This window comes from Buceros rhinoceros, unplaced genomic scaffold (genome assembly GCF_000710305.1).
Source record: "Buceros rhinoceros silvestris isolate BGI_N320 unplaced genomic scaffold, ASM71030v1 scaffold7522, whole genome shotgun sequence".
In the NCBI taxonomy this organism is placed as follows: Eukaryota; Metazoa; Chordata; class Aves; order Bucerotiformes; family Bucerotidae; genus Buceros; species Buceros rhinoceros.
In genome coordinates, this window is record NW_010397100.1 from 27,355 (window position 1) to 42,550 (window position 15,196).

Sequence of the window (15,196 nt, forward strand, 5' to 3'; positions counted from 1 at the left end):
AACTATTTATTGGATTCTCTTTCTACTTCTTCAAAAATGGTGTGTATATATTGCACAGAGCTACGAAGAAACAAAATCAAAACCTCAGAAGGGACCACTATGGACAAAATACTACCTTTAGAATAAGGAACTCATTGTGACTATGTTTAAAATATAAACATAACACTCAGTTAAGGCAAGAGAAAAACATACCTGTGAAAAGCCAATCACCTCTCCATTTTCATCAAGCACGTTAAAACTGATGATTGGACCCTGGACATCAGGACTGCTGAAATCTGTATCACTGTAAATACGTACTACAGGAGCCCCATTGGCATATTTTAAGGTAGACAGCACAGTATAGGTGTAGTGAGCTAATGCAAAAGTATGCTGTTTTATTTTCTCCATTCCACCTACAAAAGAAAAAGTGCATGTACATGTCAGAAGCCTTATTTTTAAGGAAATGTAAAAAAAGCATGACTTTTCAGAATGGTGTTGGTGGGAGGTTAACGAGCACAAAATTGGTACTTCTGGGTTCCTTTAAATGATACAGAATTTGCAAAAGTTTATCTCCTCATGTGAAAGCTTCAGAAGTACTGTTGCACCAGCGATTTATCTACAATTAACCTACTCTGGAGATCATGGGAATGAGGCATCAATTCTAGCACAGGACAGAATGAAAATAGCTACATCTAAGTTAAAATAAAAATAATGAAATTCTAAATGAAATTACAAAATACAAGAGTTAGTATACAAAGAATTTACTTGAGTACTGAAGAAGCATTTTTCCAAGCCTGCTCTTCTTTTTATAGAAGAAAGAGGATGTTGTGAACGCAATCTATTTGCTCCAGAGAAGCTTTGCAGAGAAGTTTTCACAGAACTTGGCCTGGGAAAAGCTTTTTTTTTGCTACACCTAGGAGTTTGGAAAAGTTTCTTCTACATTTCTGCTTTCTGAGAGGTTGTGTCTCTATTAGATGTCCCTATCGAAATGGCTTCTCATTCTTGTGCTCAGAGGATATGCCACAGGATGATATACCATGGTCACCTAGGGCTTTGGAGATATTTTTATTCTCTGCCGGAAGCTAAACCATAACTGTCAGACACAAACTAGCCATTTCAGTCAAAGTAGAACATATGTAACCTGAAATGAAGAAGTAGGTTGTGATATTCCCTAGGATAAACTGCTGACAGGAGACAAGTAACTGGGTATGACAATAAATACAGCACGAGAAAAGGAATGACCTTAACCCTAACCCTGATCAAACAGCAATTTAACACGTGGAACAAGAAACCCACAAGTAATCTTCAAAGTAGAAACTGAAAACCTATGAATTTGCATCATTTTTGAAGACTGTTAGAAGACAACGATATGACCTCAAAGTATTATAAGAGACACACAGAAATATTCAAAGGCTAACAGCATGTTTAAGCCCAACCAAACCTCCACTGGAGACAGCTGGAATTTTGATCGTAAATCTGAAGTGGTTTCTACTATGCATAAGATGTGTGGCACTATGGTGGGCTTACATCATGTGGAAAAATAAAAAGAAGAATAATTTCCTCAAAAGCTCCTTGAAGTAGAACAGTATTTTTCTGCCCGGGTTTTAGACACAGAGTATTTTCTGTAACGCTGAGTATCTTATATGAGGTATGTGCACATTTCTGTAACTAAAAAGTTGTTTGACATTTTCTTTTGCTTTCTTTTTTTTTTTTTTAAACTGCGTAATTATGAATCTCACACTTCTGCGCATACCATTTTTTGTATCTAGGTATCTGGAAACTTCTGCAGTCTGATATAACTGCCCTTGGAGAAAAATCTTGTAATATGCTTGTTGACTTTGTGCCTTTACTCATACACAGACTATGTCATTTATGAATGTATATAAAGGATAAAAATAAGGTATCTTTCTCCTGATGTACAGGAGAATAACACTCACTTCTGTTATTTCACTTTTCTTCAGGTTTCTGTATTATGTGCTATCTCCTTTAGGTAAGATGGCAGAGCAGACAGTAAAAGCATAGAAACAGATTAGATATAAGGAGGAAGTATATTTTTTGGTGCTAAAGAATAATAAAGAGGAAGAAGATATTTAATGAGATACTAACACACAAAGCACTTTCAAGGAACATTGCCAGAAGCTAATCAGTACAATTTCTAGATATTGCCCACAGTAAACTTGGCAAGCATCTCCAGATCAGTCTGGTCTGAAAAACTATTTGTGTTTTCAGAGTCTCTGGGAATAAAAGATTGCCTGGTCAGAGATGTCCTAGTCATTGTTTGGTAGAAGTTCAGAGTCTTGAGAGAGAAGAAAAAAAAAAAAAGTTATTTCTCAGCATTTGCCAGAAAGTAGCAGTCTGTAAGAGAAGTGACTGTCTTGTCAGCTTCTGAGACGTCTGTAATCCCCTGATTCAGAGCTTTTTGAAATTGGCAGGAATCTTTTAATGGAAGATTAAACTACTGTCCTTGTGTCTTGTTGAAGAAATCTCTTATTGAGAAATTTCAGTCTCTCATTCACAGCAATCATCCTGCTATCATTTCTATATTGTCTTCAGCCGTTCTCTTTTAAAGTTGCTTAATCACATTTCCTTATTCATTAGCGAGAAGCTGATGAGCCTCTTAATTATTTATTCTGACAAATCCAAATGCAATAGCCTGCAGTTACTTTGCTGCCCCGTGACTGGAGAGTGGAAGCAGTGTTGCCAGAATCCCATATTTTTAAGTAGCAGATTGTGACTATGTCTGATGTCACAGAAAACCCTGGGAAACAAATGCTGGCAATCTGAATTTTATTCTGACAGAAAAAGGGGTATATTCAGAAAACAGTTGTGATTTATTTTTATTGTGCTGAACTAAATGATCTGTACTGTATCCTGCATAAATCCAGTGCTTACCTCATTTCCCACTCTCTGCTAGGGAAAAGAGGAGAAAATAAAAACCAGAACAAATCTCTGGTCTCTAACGTGATCTAAGGACTTGCATTATTGCACCTAGTCTCGCATTTGGGGTGACAAAAATAAAACTCATTGCTTGACTGAGCCTGTTTAAGGTAAATGAGAGGGTAATCTTCTATGTTTTGGTTGAATTGGTATTTACTACCTCATTGCATTCCTGATTTTTATCTTCTCTCTATACAAAACTGTGGTTCCTTAACTGAATACTTGGATAGTCTTCCCTAGCTGCCTGTTTGGGCATTAAAAGAAGCAGCACACCTTAAGTCTTTTGGATGACATACAGCTTGGAAAAATCATCAGTACTTAATCATGAGAAGGTGTTGGGAAGGACTCAAGTGACCTGACTCCTTTTCACTTTATGGATTTTCTTTCTTATCACTACACTGCTTCATTAAGGTGAATCGCATCTAGTTGCTCCTAAAAATTATTTTTAAATGAAGAACAATTTATGGGCTCGGTAATTTGGATTAGAAAAATCTGATGTAGTCAAAATTACAGCAGATGAACTCTATCTAATACCATTCACTGTATTTATGTGCTTAGGAACACGTTCAGCACAAAGGATGCTCTCATTAATGACTAACTTCTTCCTGTGGTAGAAATATAAGGACTTCCCTGTCAGAAAGGAAACTCCTGCATTTCTGTGGTTAATATGCCCCTTATTAATTTGTCCTTGTGTATGTTTTCACTTTACATTAAGCCAGACAAGAACATTAAATGAATTCTTCCTCCCAATAGCACCTCATTTTTCACACTACTTGTTTCTGCAATGAATACCATATACTTCTGCAGTGGCCAAGTTATTGAGCAGAAGAGATTGACAAAGATAGCTTGTACTTTTGTGTACAAACCACCTTGCCAAAGTACTGTAGTAAACCTGTGGAGATGCCATTAAACCTCATATTGCTGATATATGTTTGTACATTACATACCAACAGATTATCATGATCTCAGACCCCATCTTACACTTCCATTTGGGTACTGTTATGGAAACCAATACTGTTTGAGTATGGAAAACTCAGAGTGTCAGTGCACTCGATAACCCACAGATAAATTCACTGTGTCACCTCTTCCATAGGAATTGCACGTGTGCATATGCCTATTCATAGGACTCTGCTCAGTCATCCAGAAGAGAAATGTAAGTTATCTCACATTTACAAGAGGGTTCAAACTATGTGCAATCAAACTACGTACAGTTGTCCCCGCGGTACTGTAAATTGACTGCTTGGTTTGCCTGGTGATAACTTCTTGTATTCACACTACCTCTGTATCAATATCTGCTTGTTATATGCAAAATACTGGTAGATTTTATTTTTCCAGTGGAATTTTATCTAATCTGAGAAATATGAGATACATAGGATTCCCATAAGTCTTCAGTATAGAATGATTTTGATTCAGTATAGATCTGGTTTTGCTTTACATAAATGGAAAACATGAAACGGCACACAATCTCCTCTCTGAAACAACCAGGTCTTCAGTAGCTCAAATGTTCAAGTATTAGTTCTTCCTGAAAGAACAGAAGACAGACAGGCGTATGTCAACATCTATAAAAGATTTTCAATAAAGAGATTAAGATAATGCAGAGACTGAAATTGAGCCTCTAGAATGAAAGCTTTGGTGCTTAAGGTTTTCAGGCTGTACTCAGAAATCTCTGTGATCTGCATTTAAATACATTTCTTATCTCTCTTATTATGAGAAATTAAATACTGGAGATGAGGAGGAAAAGAGCCATAAATCAAATATACAGTTATTTTTTCTAACTTACTGTGAAAAAAACACAGAAATTGAGGTTTACGTGAACAAATTCTCTGTTACTTCAGTAAATCCAAACTCCTATATCTTTGGATATGAAAAAGAGCAATGTGATTCACTATTCTTCAGCATCACTGAATGAGTAGCAATGAGGCAGAGAAATGATGAGCTGAAATCTCAGCAAACCAATCAGCAGGGAGTAAAACCAAGATGTAGCCACCTTCTAATAAATAACAAACAAGACAGATCACCATGTGGGACCTGTGAGTCAATGTGCTAATGAAGCCATGGAACCTGTAAATCCTGTCAAACATTTGGAGTCCTTCATTCCCTTCCTCCAAGAAGCGTACATTAAGATTCATTTCTGAGCTTTTTTTAGTGTTCTTTCATGCACAGAACTGAATGTCTCTGACTGAACTCTGTCACCTACTTGGTGTTACTCTCCCGAAAAACATCTATTGAGGATGCACTTGGTAATGGTAGCTTCATATACGTCCTTTGCTTTGGCTTAAGACCACATCAATCAATGTATTCTAACCACTGCCATTTTTAAGCAATCCTGCTCCAAACAAAACACTGCAAACATGCAAAAGAATTATTCATATGATGATCCAATGTCCAGCACCCAAACTGGAAATACAATACTAAAAGGGCAAATAATGAGAAGAAAATATAATCAACTTAGTAAGAAATCATGATCACTCGTCCTCTGGTATGGCTCCTATATTCATCAATAAAAATATTAAATATACACATTCCTGGTGGTTTCTTTCCCCTAAATTATGAGAACAGCTATCCTAAGTCAGACCAAATCTAGCTACTCTCTCTTTGCCAGAGTGAAGCACCAGATGCCTAGAGGAAAAAATATATGAAAAATGTATGTAATTTCTAAGCAGCTACAATTGATACTTTAAAGATTAAATAAACAGAATATAAATAAAAAATAGATTAAAATGAGTTTACAGGTTAGCTAACAGCAACTAAACATTACTTTTAAAAAAAGAACTAAGAGACTCTCATGGAACTTAAGCATTAAAATTAATACATTAACTCTTCCTTGGAGTCAACAGAAAGGAGCTCTTCTAGTGTAACAGCATTCCAATATTGGCCATAACCATTAGCAAATGTAGTTCATTAAAACTCAACATAAAACACTGTAACTGACTTAGCAGCAAATTCATAGAACCATCCATCATCCACACTCACAGGCAATGCATAACACATGGACAGATTGCAAACCCCTTATTCACAGTGACTCACATGAACAGTCCAATCAACTTGATCTATAAAACACATATAATAAAAATTGATTTGGGGAACACAAAGTGGGGTGGACTATGGCCCTTTCTGCAACTGAGGTGACTGCTTTATGAGCAAGAAGGGAAAAATCTGTGTCCCCGGATGTCACTTGTACTTCAAAAAAAATGATATCTTGCCATGCATAAATTAGAGCAGGCTTCTTTCTGAAGTTAAGATGTAATGAAAAGAATTAAATAAAAAGGAAATTTCAGTTAGGAAATTATGTAATTTTTTGTTGTTGTTGAGAAGCTCATAGTTTTGTTTGAAAGAACATAAATAAGTTGAAATAGTCCATCCCACAAAATCAGTGTCTGAGCTGGAACTTTAGATGGACTCTTGCAACTTAATTACGTACTTTCTGTGAATCCAAAACCAAGAGCCATGTTACGCTCTCAGCGCTGCTAAATCCATGCAGAATTCAATGGGTAATAGGAGGAGCTTTTACTCTCTCAACACTAATTCTTTGCATAATAGCTTAAATCCTTTTATTCTCCTCCTCTCCCACACCATCTCAATAGTTAAAGACTGGGGGAAGCAACTGCTTAATCCTCTATTCAGAATGTTATACCCAAACCAAACATGAAACACATATTTGGTGTTTATCTTAATGAACAGAAGGCTTTTTGGTGCCCCATCTCCCACTTCTTTAGAGCAGCTAATTCAAGCTCTGTTTTCACACAGTAAGGGAACTTAGAAGTCTTTGTTCTGAATAAAATGAGCAGCACATTTGGAAAGAAGCAGCTCCTAATTTTCAAACATCATAATGAGGAATACTTCGCCTTTTTTTTTTTTTTTTTAATTTCTTGGGAATAGTCTAAGAGAGGGGAAGTTGTACGTGCCAGCTGGCTGACTCACTTTCAGTATAACTATTTTAATTACAGGTACAATTCCATTTCAGTTAACTGCTTGTTAGACTGAAAACTATCTAATAATTCAAATGAGCTCCAGGTCAGATGCATTTAATTTACTGTTTGCTATTGTTACGATATTTCTTTTTAGAGCTGGAGGAGGGAGAGTGTGTGTGTCTGTCCATCCTTTTTTTTTACTTCCATGAGCACAAGGCATACTCTCAGCAGAGGAAATAATTTCAGGATGACTTTTCAATCCATAAAACCAGCAACATAACAGATGAATGGGTAGGCTTTCTTAAAAAGGCAGTGTTTTGTACATGGAAGCAGCATTCAAACTACATCTCCAGAGTGCTGGATGACATGAGCCCACAGAGGTTTCTGCAATAACAACAGAATCACTCCTGAAAATATGTGATACTTTCATTTTACCTCTAAAGGCTTTATCTCCCAAGGTTTTCTCAGTCCAGCAGAACAACTTCTGCTCATGATTCTGTCATCTTAATGACTAAATGCAAAAGAATCTTGTAGTATGAAAGCACATGAATTCTCCTGGTAGCTGTCAGAAACCTGAATGTTACATAGAGGTCTATTTTCTGCTTTATTATAGAAGTGGCCCTGTTCTTTGTTTAATGGAGCCTGCTATGCACAATTCCTTGAAGTCAGCATGTGAAAGTTTTACTACTGCTTGTTTCCTGGTATTTTCAACTCTCTCAATAGTTAGACTGCTAATAGGAGGCAGAGCATAAAACTCTTTGTCTCAAAGCTACAGCCATGGGGAATTAGAAAATGTAAGATGGGGCAGTAAGTCTTATGTTTTGAAGTCTGTAAGATGAAGTCAGCATTCACTTTGCATGAACAGTTTAGTTAGTTAGTTAGTTAATTGAGTCAGCAACAACTTCCTAATCACTTTAATATAGTAGAAGGCAAACATTTCTCATCTTCTGCTCAGTCAGAGACTATGATACTATCATCAGGTCTGAAGTTAAGTACAATTCTTCCCTCATATAAGTTCTCTATATGACCCAGTCACCAGTACTATTTGACAGTCTCATGACTTTTTAATGGCTCTGCAGTTTTGTGGGTTGTTTGGTTTTATTTTTGTTTTCCGCTGAGTGGAGCTGCAGACCAACGGAGACAAACAACTTGCACCAAAAATAAGCTGAATTTAAAAATAAATCCAAATGTGTTTTTCTTAGGAGCAAATCTTTCCCTCAGCATCAAGAGGACCCTTTAAAATATTCTGCAAACCCAGTCAGCTTCTTCCTTTTCCTCTCTAAGAAGATGAAAGATCCAAATCTAAGCCTTGCTGGATATAAATCAGTTCACGTTCAAAGCTCACCACGTCTGCATTAGGTAAAGAAGAATGGGTAATTGTGAGCTCAAACCTCTCAGTGCAGTACCCACTGGTTTGACTCTACCTCCTTACAGGTTTGACATGAGCAATCTTTCTAACAGAACATTTCTGGAATCTCTTCACCAGTGAAGCACTGGTGCTTCACTCAAGGCAGCGCTCAAGGCAGCGCTCAAGGCAGCGTATCGATTTGTATTCCAGGTTTTCTCTGACTGATAATATTGGTTGGACACCTTCCCTCTTTTTCTCTGACAATCTCTGAACACAGGGATTGTCACACAGCCACAGCTGTGGCTGCCTATGAAGTAGTTGATGCTCTCTGTCTGCTCTTGTGCAGCCTTTGTATCACGCTTTTTCTAATGTTCCACAGAAATTGCCCCTCACAGCATTACAGGAAACACCATAAATTCATTTAATTGAACTAAGAAATATGATACAGAAGTCTTGTGCAGCCTTTGTATCACGCTTTTTCTAATGTTCCACAGAAATTGCCCCTCACAGCATTACAGGAAACACCATAAATTCATTTAATTGAACTAAGAAATATGATACAGAAGACAGTAAGTTTTCAGACAACAAATTCTAAGGCATGATTTTGACTAGTGATGGCACAAGTTAAACATACACTCAACTTTTCCATTCTGCATCTGTAATATTTGGGATTATTGAAAGTTGGTAAAATAAGGTCTAGCCATTATAATTAACAGAACAATATTTTCCTTAGTAAAATTTTGGATTTTTTGATATTAATAATCTTCTGATAGCCTAAAAGGCCATTTAGCCATTTGTTTTGCATTCTCAGATTAGGTCTCTGCTTGGTAATGCTATTATAATAACAGCTACCACAGAGGAAACAAACAGTGTCATTCATGAAATAGAGGTAATAAAGCAGATACAATGAATTCTAAAAACTGCTTAGAAATTTCCTTGATTTGATGCCTTAATCATAAGGAAGCATGCAGTCAATATAAAAAAGTGCTCAATTTTTTTGAACTTCATCTGGAACTGAATTATACCAGGAACAGTCCCAAGCTTTTTAAACAGGTAAATATTGTTTTAATAAATACCTACATTAGCACCACAAGAGAAAACTTTAGCTAAACACTTCAGGAACCCCTGTCTTCTTTAATTTTTCACTGCGTAGCATTAACTCTGCTTTATATCACTCACTGTTCCTGTGAGGACCAAAGGGTGACCCTGACACACTTTCCTTTATGTGGTCATTTTTTCTGCCTTGATGTGGGAGGCTCAGAACTCTTGAAGTGAGAGGTGAGGTTTATGAGACAGTGAGATGTGTGAACATACATAACATTTCACAGATAGTGAAAAACTGAGAGCAAAAAAGGCTACTTTGCCACAACGATGCACACTCTCAACACACAGGTTTGAGTAATGATGTTACAGTCCCAGTCTCACTTCTCAAGAGCTCATTCGATAAAAGTGAGATGTCAGCACTTCTTGAAGTACAGCCATTGCTCTGACACACTCAGCCATAACCTCTGTAAGACAGTACCAGTGTTTTTATAAGTAGAATATGTTGGCTGGCATATAGTAACTGGCACATATTCACTTTTGGCAGATTGTTATTACATTGCTCATTCCTGTGAGTTCCTGAAATCCACTGCACCTGACATATTGTGTGCTCTCCTAGCCATGGGGGGGACAAGTAATAAGAGAGCATGGCAGAGAAAGACTGAACATCTATAATTTTGCAAGCAGAGGAAAGGTATTTTAATAAATTGCAAGTTCAGTGTGCAGATCTAATATAAAAAAAAAAGACTGGAAGAGAAACCTAAGTTAGAATATTATAAAGTAATATATTCTAGTTTTGGTTCTTTCTAAAGACTGTACATAGTGTGCTTCAGAAAGATTTAATCACTCTTGGTATTATATAATCTTCTATAAGCTGTAACACCATTAATCAGTCAGAATCTGTGCTTCAGACTCAGTTCAGAATTACTGAAGTATTTCAAGACACGAGCAATTCTTAATGTGTACCACTTGTCATCTGATGCTGTAATTCAAGATCTACAGTAAACTGGAGAACTGGCTCTGAAGACAGACTTAGACAAGGTTAAAAGAAAACACCGATCTAAGCAAGGCATTGGTGAAACACAAATGCTACTAACTCAGAGAGCCACTGTCAGGGAAGAGAGGTGAGGCAGCATGCACTGAGGAAGCCCATCTTAAGATATTCTGTAAGATAGAAATTAAACACATCACTATACTTGTCTGCTACTTTTGCTTTTTGACTACGCTGGTATTAGTTTCCTCTGCAGGCTTTGTCTCTTCACCTACGTGCAGGGAAGAGACGAAGGCGTGTGTCAAGGGCATCAAGCAGTTTAATATCAGTTGCTTGCAAGCTAGGTTAGTCAGTGACACTTTCAGAGACTATGAGGATCCTCCCCAGCAGTAAAGCTTTTCTGCAGCAATCAATCAGCAAGAACATCTTTCCATACTCAACACACTGCTGAGATGCAGACCCACCTTTTCAAGAAATTCCTCTATGGTAACTGAATGCGGCCCATTGGACTTTAGTTCTGAATTTTTTGTATTTTGTTTTGCAGCAGACAGTGAGTATTTGACCCAAACACAGAGGCCGGATCAGCCTGCTTCACACAGCTGCTTGTTGAGTGGACATTTATATAAAACTCTTCCTGTCAGAACAGAATGATCTATTAGTACCACAAAATGGCACAATGCCCAGAGACAGATTTTGAGAATTTCTGCTTTCATGAACAGGAAGACATTTTCAAGACTAATTTATGAAATGGAGTGCAAAATATATCTTTAAAACCTCTTAACACAGCCATAAAAATACATTACTTTTAAAGACCTGTGATGTTATTCAATTAATGGATTGGTATTGCTCCTCTCAATTTCTAAATTCCAATTTATAAAACTCTCAGCCTCTTTTTTCTACCCTTAGTTTACCCCCACCTTGTTCTCATCCTCCCCCTTTCATTAACCTCCAGCTGATACAGTTTATTAAAGAAAATTAGGAATGTTCTCTGGCAGTTACACTGAATTGTATTTCAAATAATGTACTCACTGTTCCCCTTAGGGCCCAGAGTCAGGCATTCAGAACTTGGAATGACCTAAGGGCATGTCCACTTTTGTAAAAGCAATGAAATCAAATATGCTAAAACTATAAAATATGTCATTAATTAGTTTCAGACAGAAACTTGTCCATTTTTGTTATACAGAATTCTCACTTTTAGTTAATGCTAATTGGTAAATGGAATTCTGCTTATAAAGAAATTACGATAGTGATATTTTCTGAATATCATATCAGGAAGAAAGCTTCACTATCCAGATTTCCTAGCTAATAAAACCTCAAAGATATGTTTTATTTCCAAGACATTCAAATATTTCATTTGCATACAGTCAAACCTTTTGAATACTGACATGCAAGATGTATTAAGTAATACAATTAAAATACAATGAAATAAATGCTCAGGCCTGTTAGAATAATTTTAGACTTTTTCCTGTGAAATCTTACATAAAAATAGATAAAAATAAACATATTTCAGTAAGACAGATGCCGCCTCAGACAACTCTCCAGTGAAAATTATAACCATTTCTAGTCTCTTCCCTCCTCTCATTCCATTTGCTTATTCAAAAAATCAAGCAAATCCAAGCGGGAAAAGCTGATTTATTATTATTTTTACTATTATTTTTCGTTTAGAAACTATTACTTATAGGAAAAAGAGGATTAGACTGTGAGACTAAATTAACCACTGGACAACTGCAATAGCATTTCCACCTTTTTGTTTAATTTTCTATTTCAAGGAGATGTCCAGGTCATATAAAATTACTTCTTTTCTAGAAATAACTCAAGTTTGGCTTCATTCTATAATATTTTTCCCATTGTCTTTTGTTGTTGTTGTCTTGTTTTTTTTAAGAACTCTCGTGTTTATTAAGGGATCTACTCATTTTTATGTCTATGATAAATTCAACCAATTCTTGGAAATAAAAGTAGCATCCCCAAAAGAAAGCCAGAGACAAAAAGTAATCTGATGGCTTGTTTGTACACATTCCTATGCAACACATTACTTGTGATCAATAAAATACCATCAGTCAAAAGCATGTAATGTAAATCCCAAGAAAGTCCTCATGAGTAGAAATGGAAAAGAGTTTACTTTAGTGGGCTTTAGTAAAGGAAGACTCATTTAAAAATCACTTTCTCTTTTGTGGATTAATAGGGGAACTGCCACAATATGGAGAAATTTTATATTTTATGACTAAGCTTTTCAGCAGTAAAACTTTTTGTGTTGAGTTTCTCCTCCTGCCAGGCCTCCTTTTCTCTCAGGCATTTTCAGTTTTCTCTCTGTTGGTTTTGTTCTTGTACTGTTGTTCTTCTCCTGACCTTTCATGTACCAGCAGGGGTGAGGCTACTTGCTTCCATTACCAATTCACACTGTATGAACAATATCCACAGAATCACCTTTTCTCTGAACCTCACAAGACAGTTTGCAATTTCCCCTTCCAAACAATACTGCTTTCAGGTTGAGAATATTTGAGCTGAGTCTCCTCTTAACCTCACTAAAACAACTGCAGTGAATCAAATCACAATGAAAGGTTGTGTCTTCCAACCCAGACACGAAGGTCCCACTGAATGGCACAGGAATTGGACATGCCCAGGCACTCAGCTTCTTCAGCCTGACTGTGACCACAGCTGCACTGTGTATCTTGGATAAGCATGAAAATCTCAAAGAGAGCAAGGCTTCTTCCGCATGATCTCTAACTCCTGTGACTCATGGGTTAATCAGCTTCCCTAGGCTTCTTCACAGAGTGTAAGCTCTGTAGCTTCCTATGTCTTGTCTGCTCATTTGCACGGCTACACATCTGTTAAAGTGTTCTGAAACCAAAGGCATTCAATGTCTAAAACCAATATGCTTTATAGTTAATAAAGCTGAGAATACAGGTTTTCACTACCAAACACCCCTTCCCTTTTTATAAGGTTCTTGAAATAAGGGTGGTAAAAGCCCTTCATAAAACAAGTCAGACAGTAGCAGCTGAGTTTCTCAGCAGCCAAGTTGAACAGCTGCTGTACTCTACTGTACTCTACAAGGTGAGCAAAAGCTCACCTTGTTTGCCTTGGGTATTCTGAAATATCTCACCCAAGAAATGTGTTGAAAAAGTGGACTAGAAAAAAAGTCCACTTCTTTTTGAAAGCCATTAGATCTGTATCAGGTGATACGATACTCTGCATTTCTAAACACAGTCAGCAGCATGATTTCCTATTCAAGACTTGCCCAGAGAGGTGGTAGATGCCCCATCCCTGGAAACATTCAAGGTCAGGTTGGATGAGACTCTGGGCCGCCTGACCTAGTTGAAGATGTCCCTGTTCATTGCAAGGGAGTTGGGCTAGATAACCTCTGAAGGTTCCTTCCTACACAAAGCATTCTATGATTCTATGATGGTACATCTCATACTGTGACAGTGACAAATACTGAACTTTGGTGCTTTTGCTGGATCGAGGGCTGGAAACTACCTTTTTATCCCCCTATTTAAAAAGTAGGTGTTCAAAAGAAATAATGTTATAGTAAGAGAGATGGGCTGAAGATGCATCCAATGTCCCACAGACTGTATCTGAAGAAATGCTTTCTTGTGTTGACTAGCAAACAGAGGAGCAATGCTGAAAATACAAATTAAACGTTTATGAGGAAAAGCGAATGAGTTTTTCAAAAATTATACTAAAGCTGTGCCATTTGTCAGGGTTTGAAAGAAATCCTGAGAATGAGTGAGAGCTTAGGGGCTCTGAGTAGCTTATTATATAGGTTGTTCCTCCCCACCACCTCCCCGCCTACATGCCCCGCCCCCCCATCCTCAATTCATGGAGCAGCTCATATTTTGCAGCTAGCTTTCGTCAGACAGTTTTGTCAATCCTGGACTTTGTTCTTTTGCTTAGAAAGGTTTTATTCAAACACTGTTGTAGGTGATCCCCACTTCAGAGTAAAAGAAACCTTCCAAAACTGTGCAAAATAGATTAGCTCTGGTTCATACTTTTATGACAAATATTTTGCCAGTATTTTATACTTTTTCTTCAACAAAAGAAGCAATTTAACCCTATTAACTGAGTGGTGTTAAGACAAAGAACGGATTCAAATAAAAAAGTTTGCTGGTACCTAAGCTGTGATAAAGTACAGTTTTAAATTTCAGAGGATATTTTTATTATCTCTAAGCAGGTGACAGCCTCTGCCAGGTATAAGAACTATCTTTCTTCCTTGACTCCAACCTTCAGTCTTCTTTAACTTTTCTAAGCTTTGAAATGAAGATGTTCTTAATACCAGAGAAAGAGGCTTTGCATATGAAACGAATTATTAAATTCACATGAGATGCATCCATTTCGGAGATGAGGGATTGCATGAAAGAAAGATACACTGTGATCCTTTCCTTCTTGTCACTTTCTTCCTGAAACAAATGCTGTATCATTATTGGGAAGGGTTTGTCCAAGGTCACTCAATTGTTCAGCACTTACAAGCTGGCAGCCCATCACAGGCAGAAGCAGCACATATAAACATTATTGATGCTGGCAGTCTCCACCCTCGCTAATGCTACTTGTTCTGCCAGCCAGTCCCTGGCTTGTCACAGGAGAATGTAATTATTCTTTGAGCTGTGCCTCAGATCTGCACTTGAAGGAAGCTGTTTGATGCTAGACCACAACTAAGTACCAAACGGAGTCATGCCTATTACAGAACATGCAAAACAACAGCTACTGTTTAATTAGGCTTAAATCCTCCCATCCAAGGCACAACAAGAATAGCAAGCCATGTGCTGGGGATCTCTCTGCAGGGAAGTAATTCTCCTCCTCCCATGTGTGAAACGGCTGAAGGGCTGCCTTCCAGATGCTGTTGTTGTTCCCAAAGAGGGCTCCCTCTTGGGTGGTGTGGATCCTATCTTCAGGATGTGGGTGAATGACTCAACTACTCAGCTTCTGCTGTTACTGTGAGGAATAACTACACAAGCTACGGGACTTCCCGGCTCTGGAGCCTCACAGAAAATTCCT

The 15,196-nt window shown here is 37.4% G+C and overlaps 1 protein-coding gene across 1 annotated transcript in view; it reads right to left on the minus strand.

Moving 5' to 3' along the window:
* MOCOS (molybdenum cofactor sulfurase) overlaps positions 1–15,196 on the minus strand; it is a gene marked incomplete at both ends in the record, with an annotated part of 60,519 nt that overhangs the window by 25,848 nt on the left and 19,475 nt on the right. The window contains 1 exon segment of the mRNA XM_010146110.1: positions 193–392. Coding sequence (XP_010144412.1) covers positions 193–392 — 200 coding nt within the window.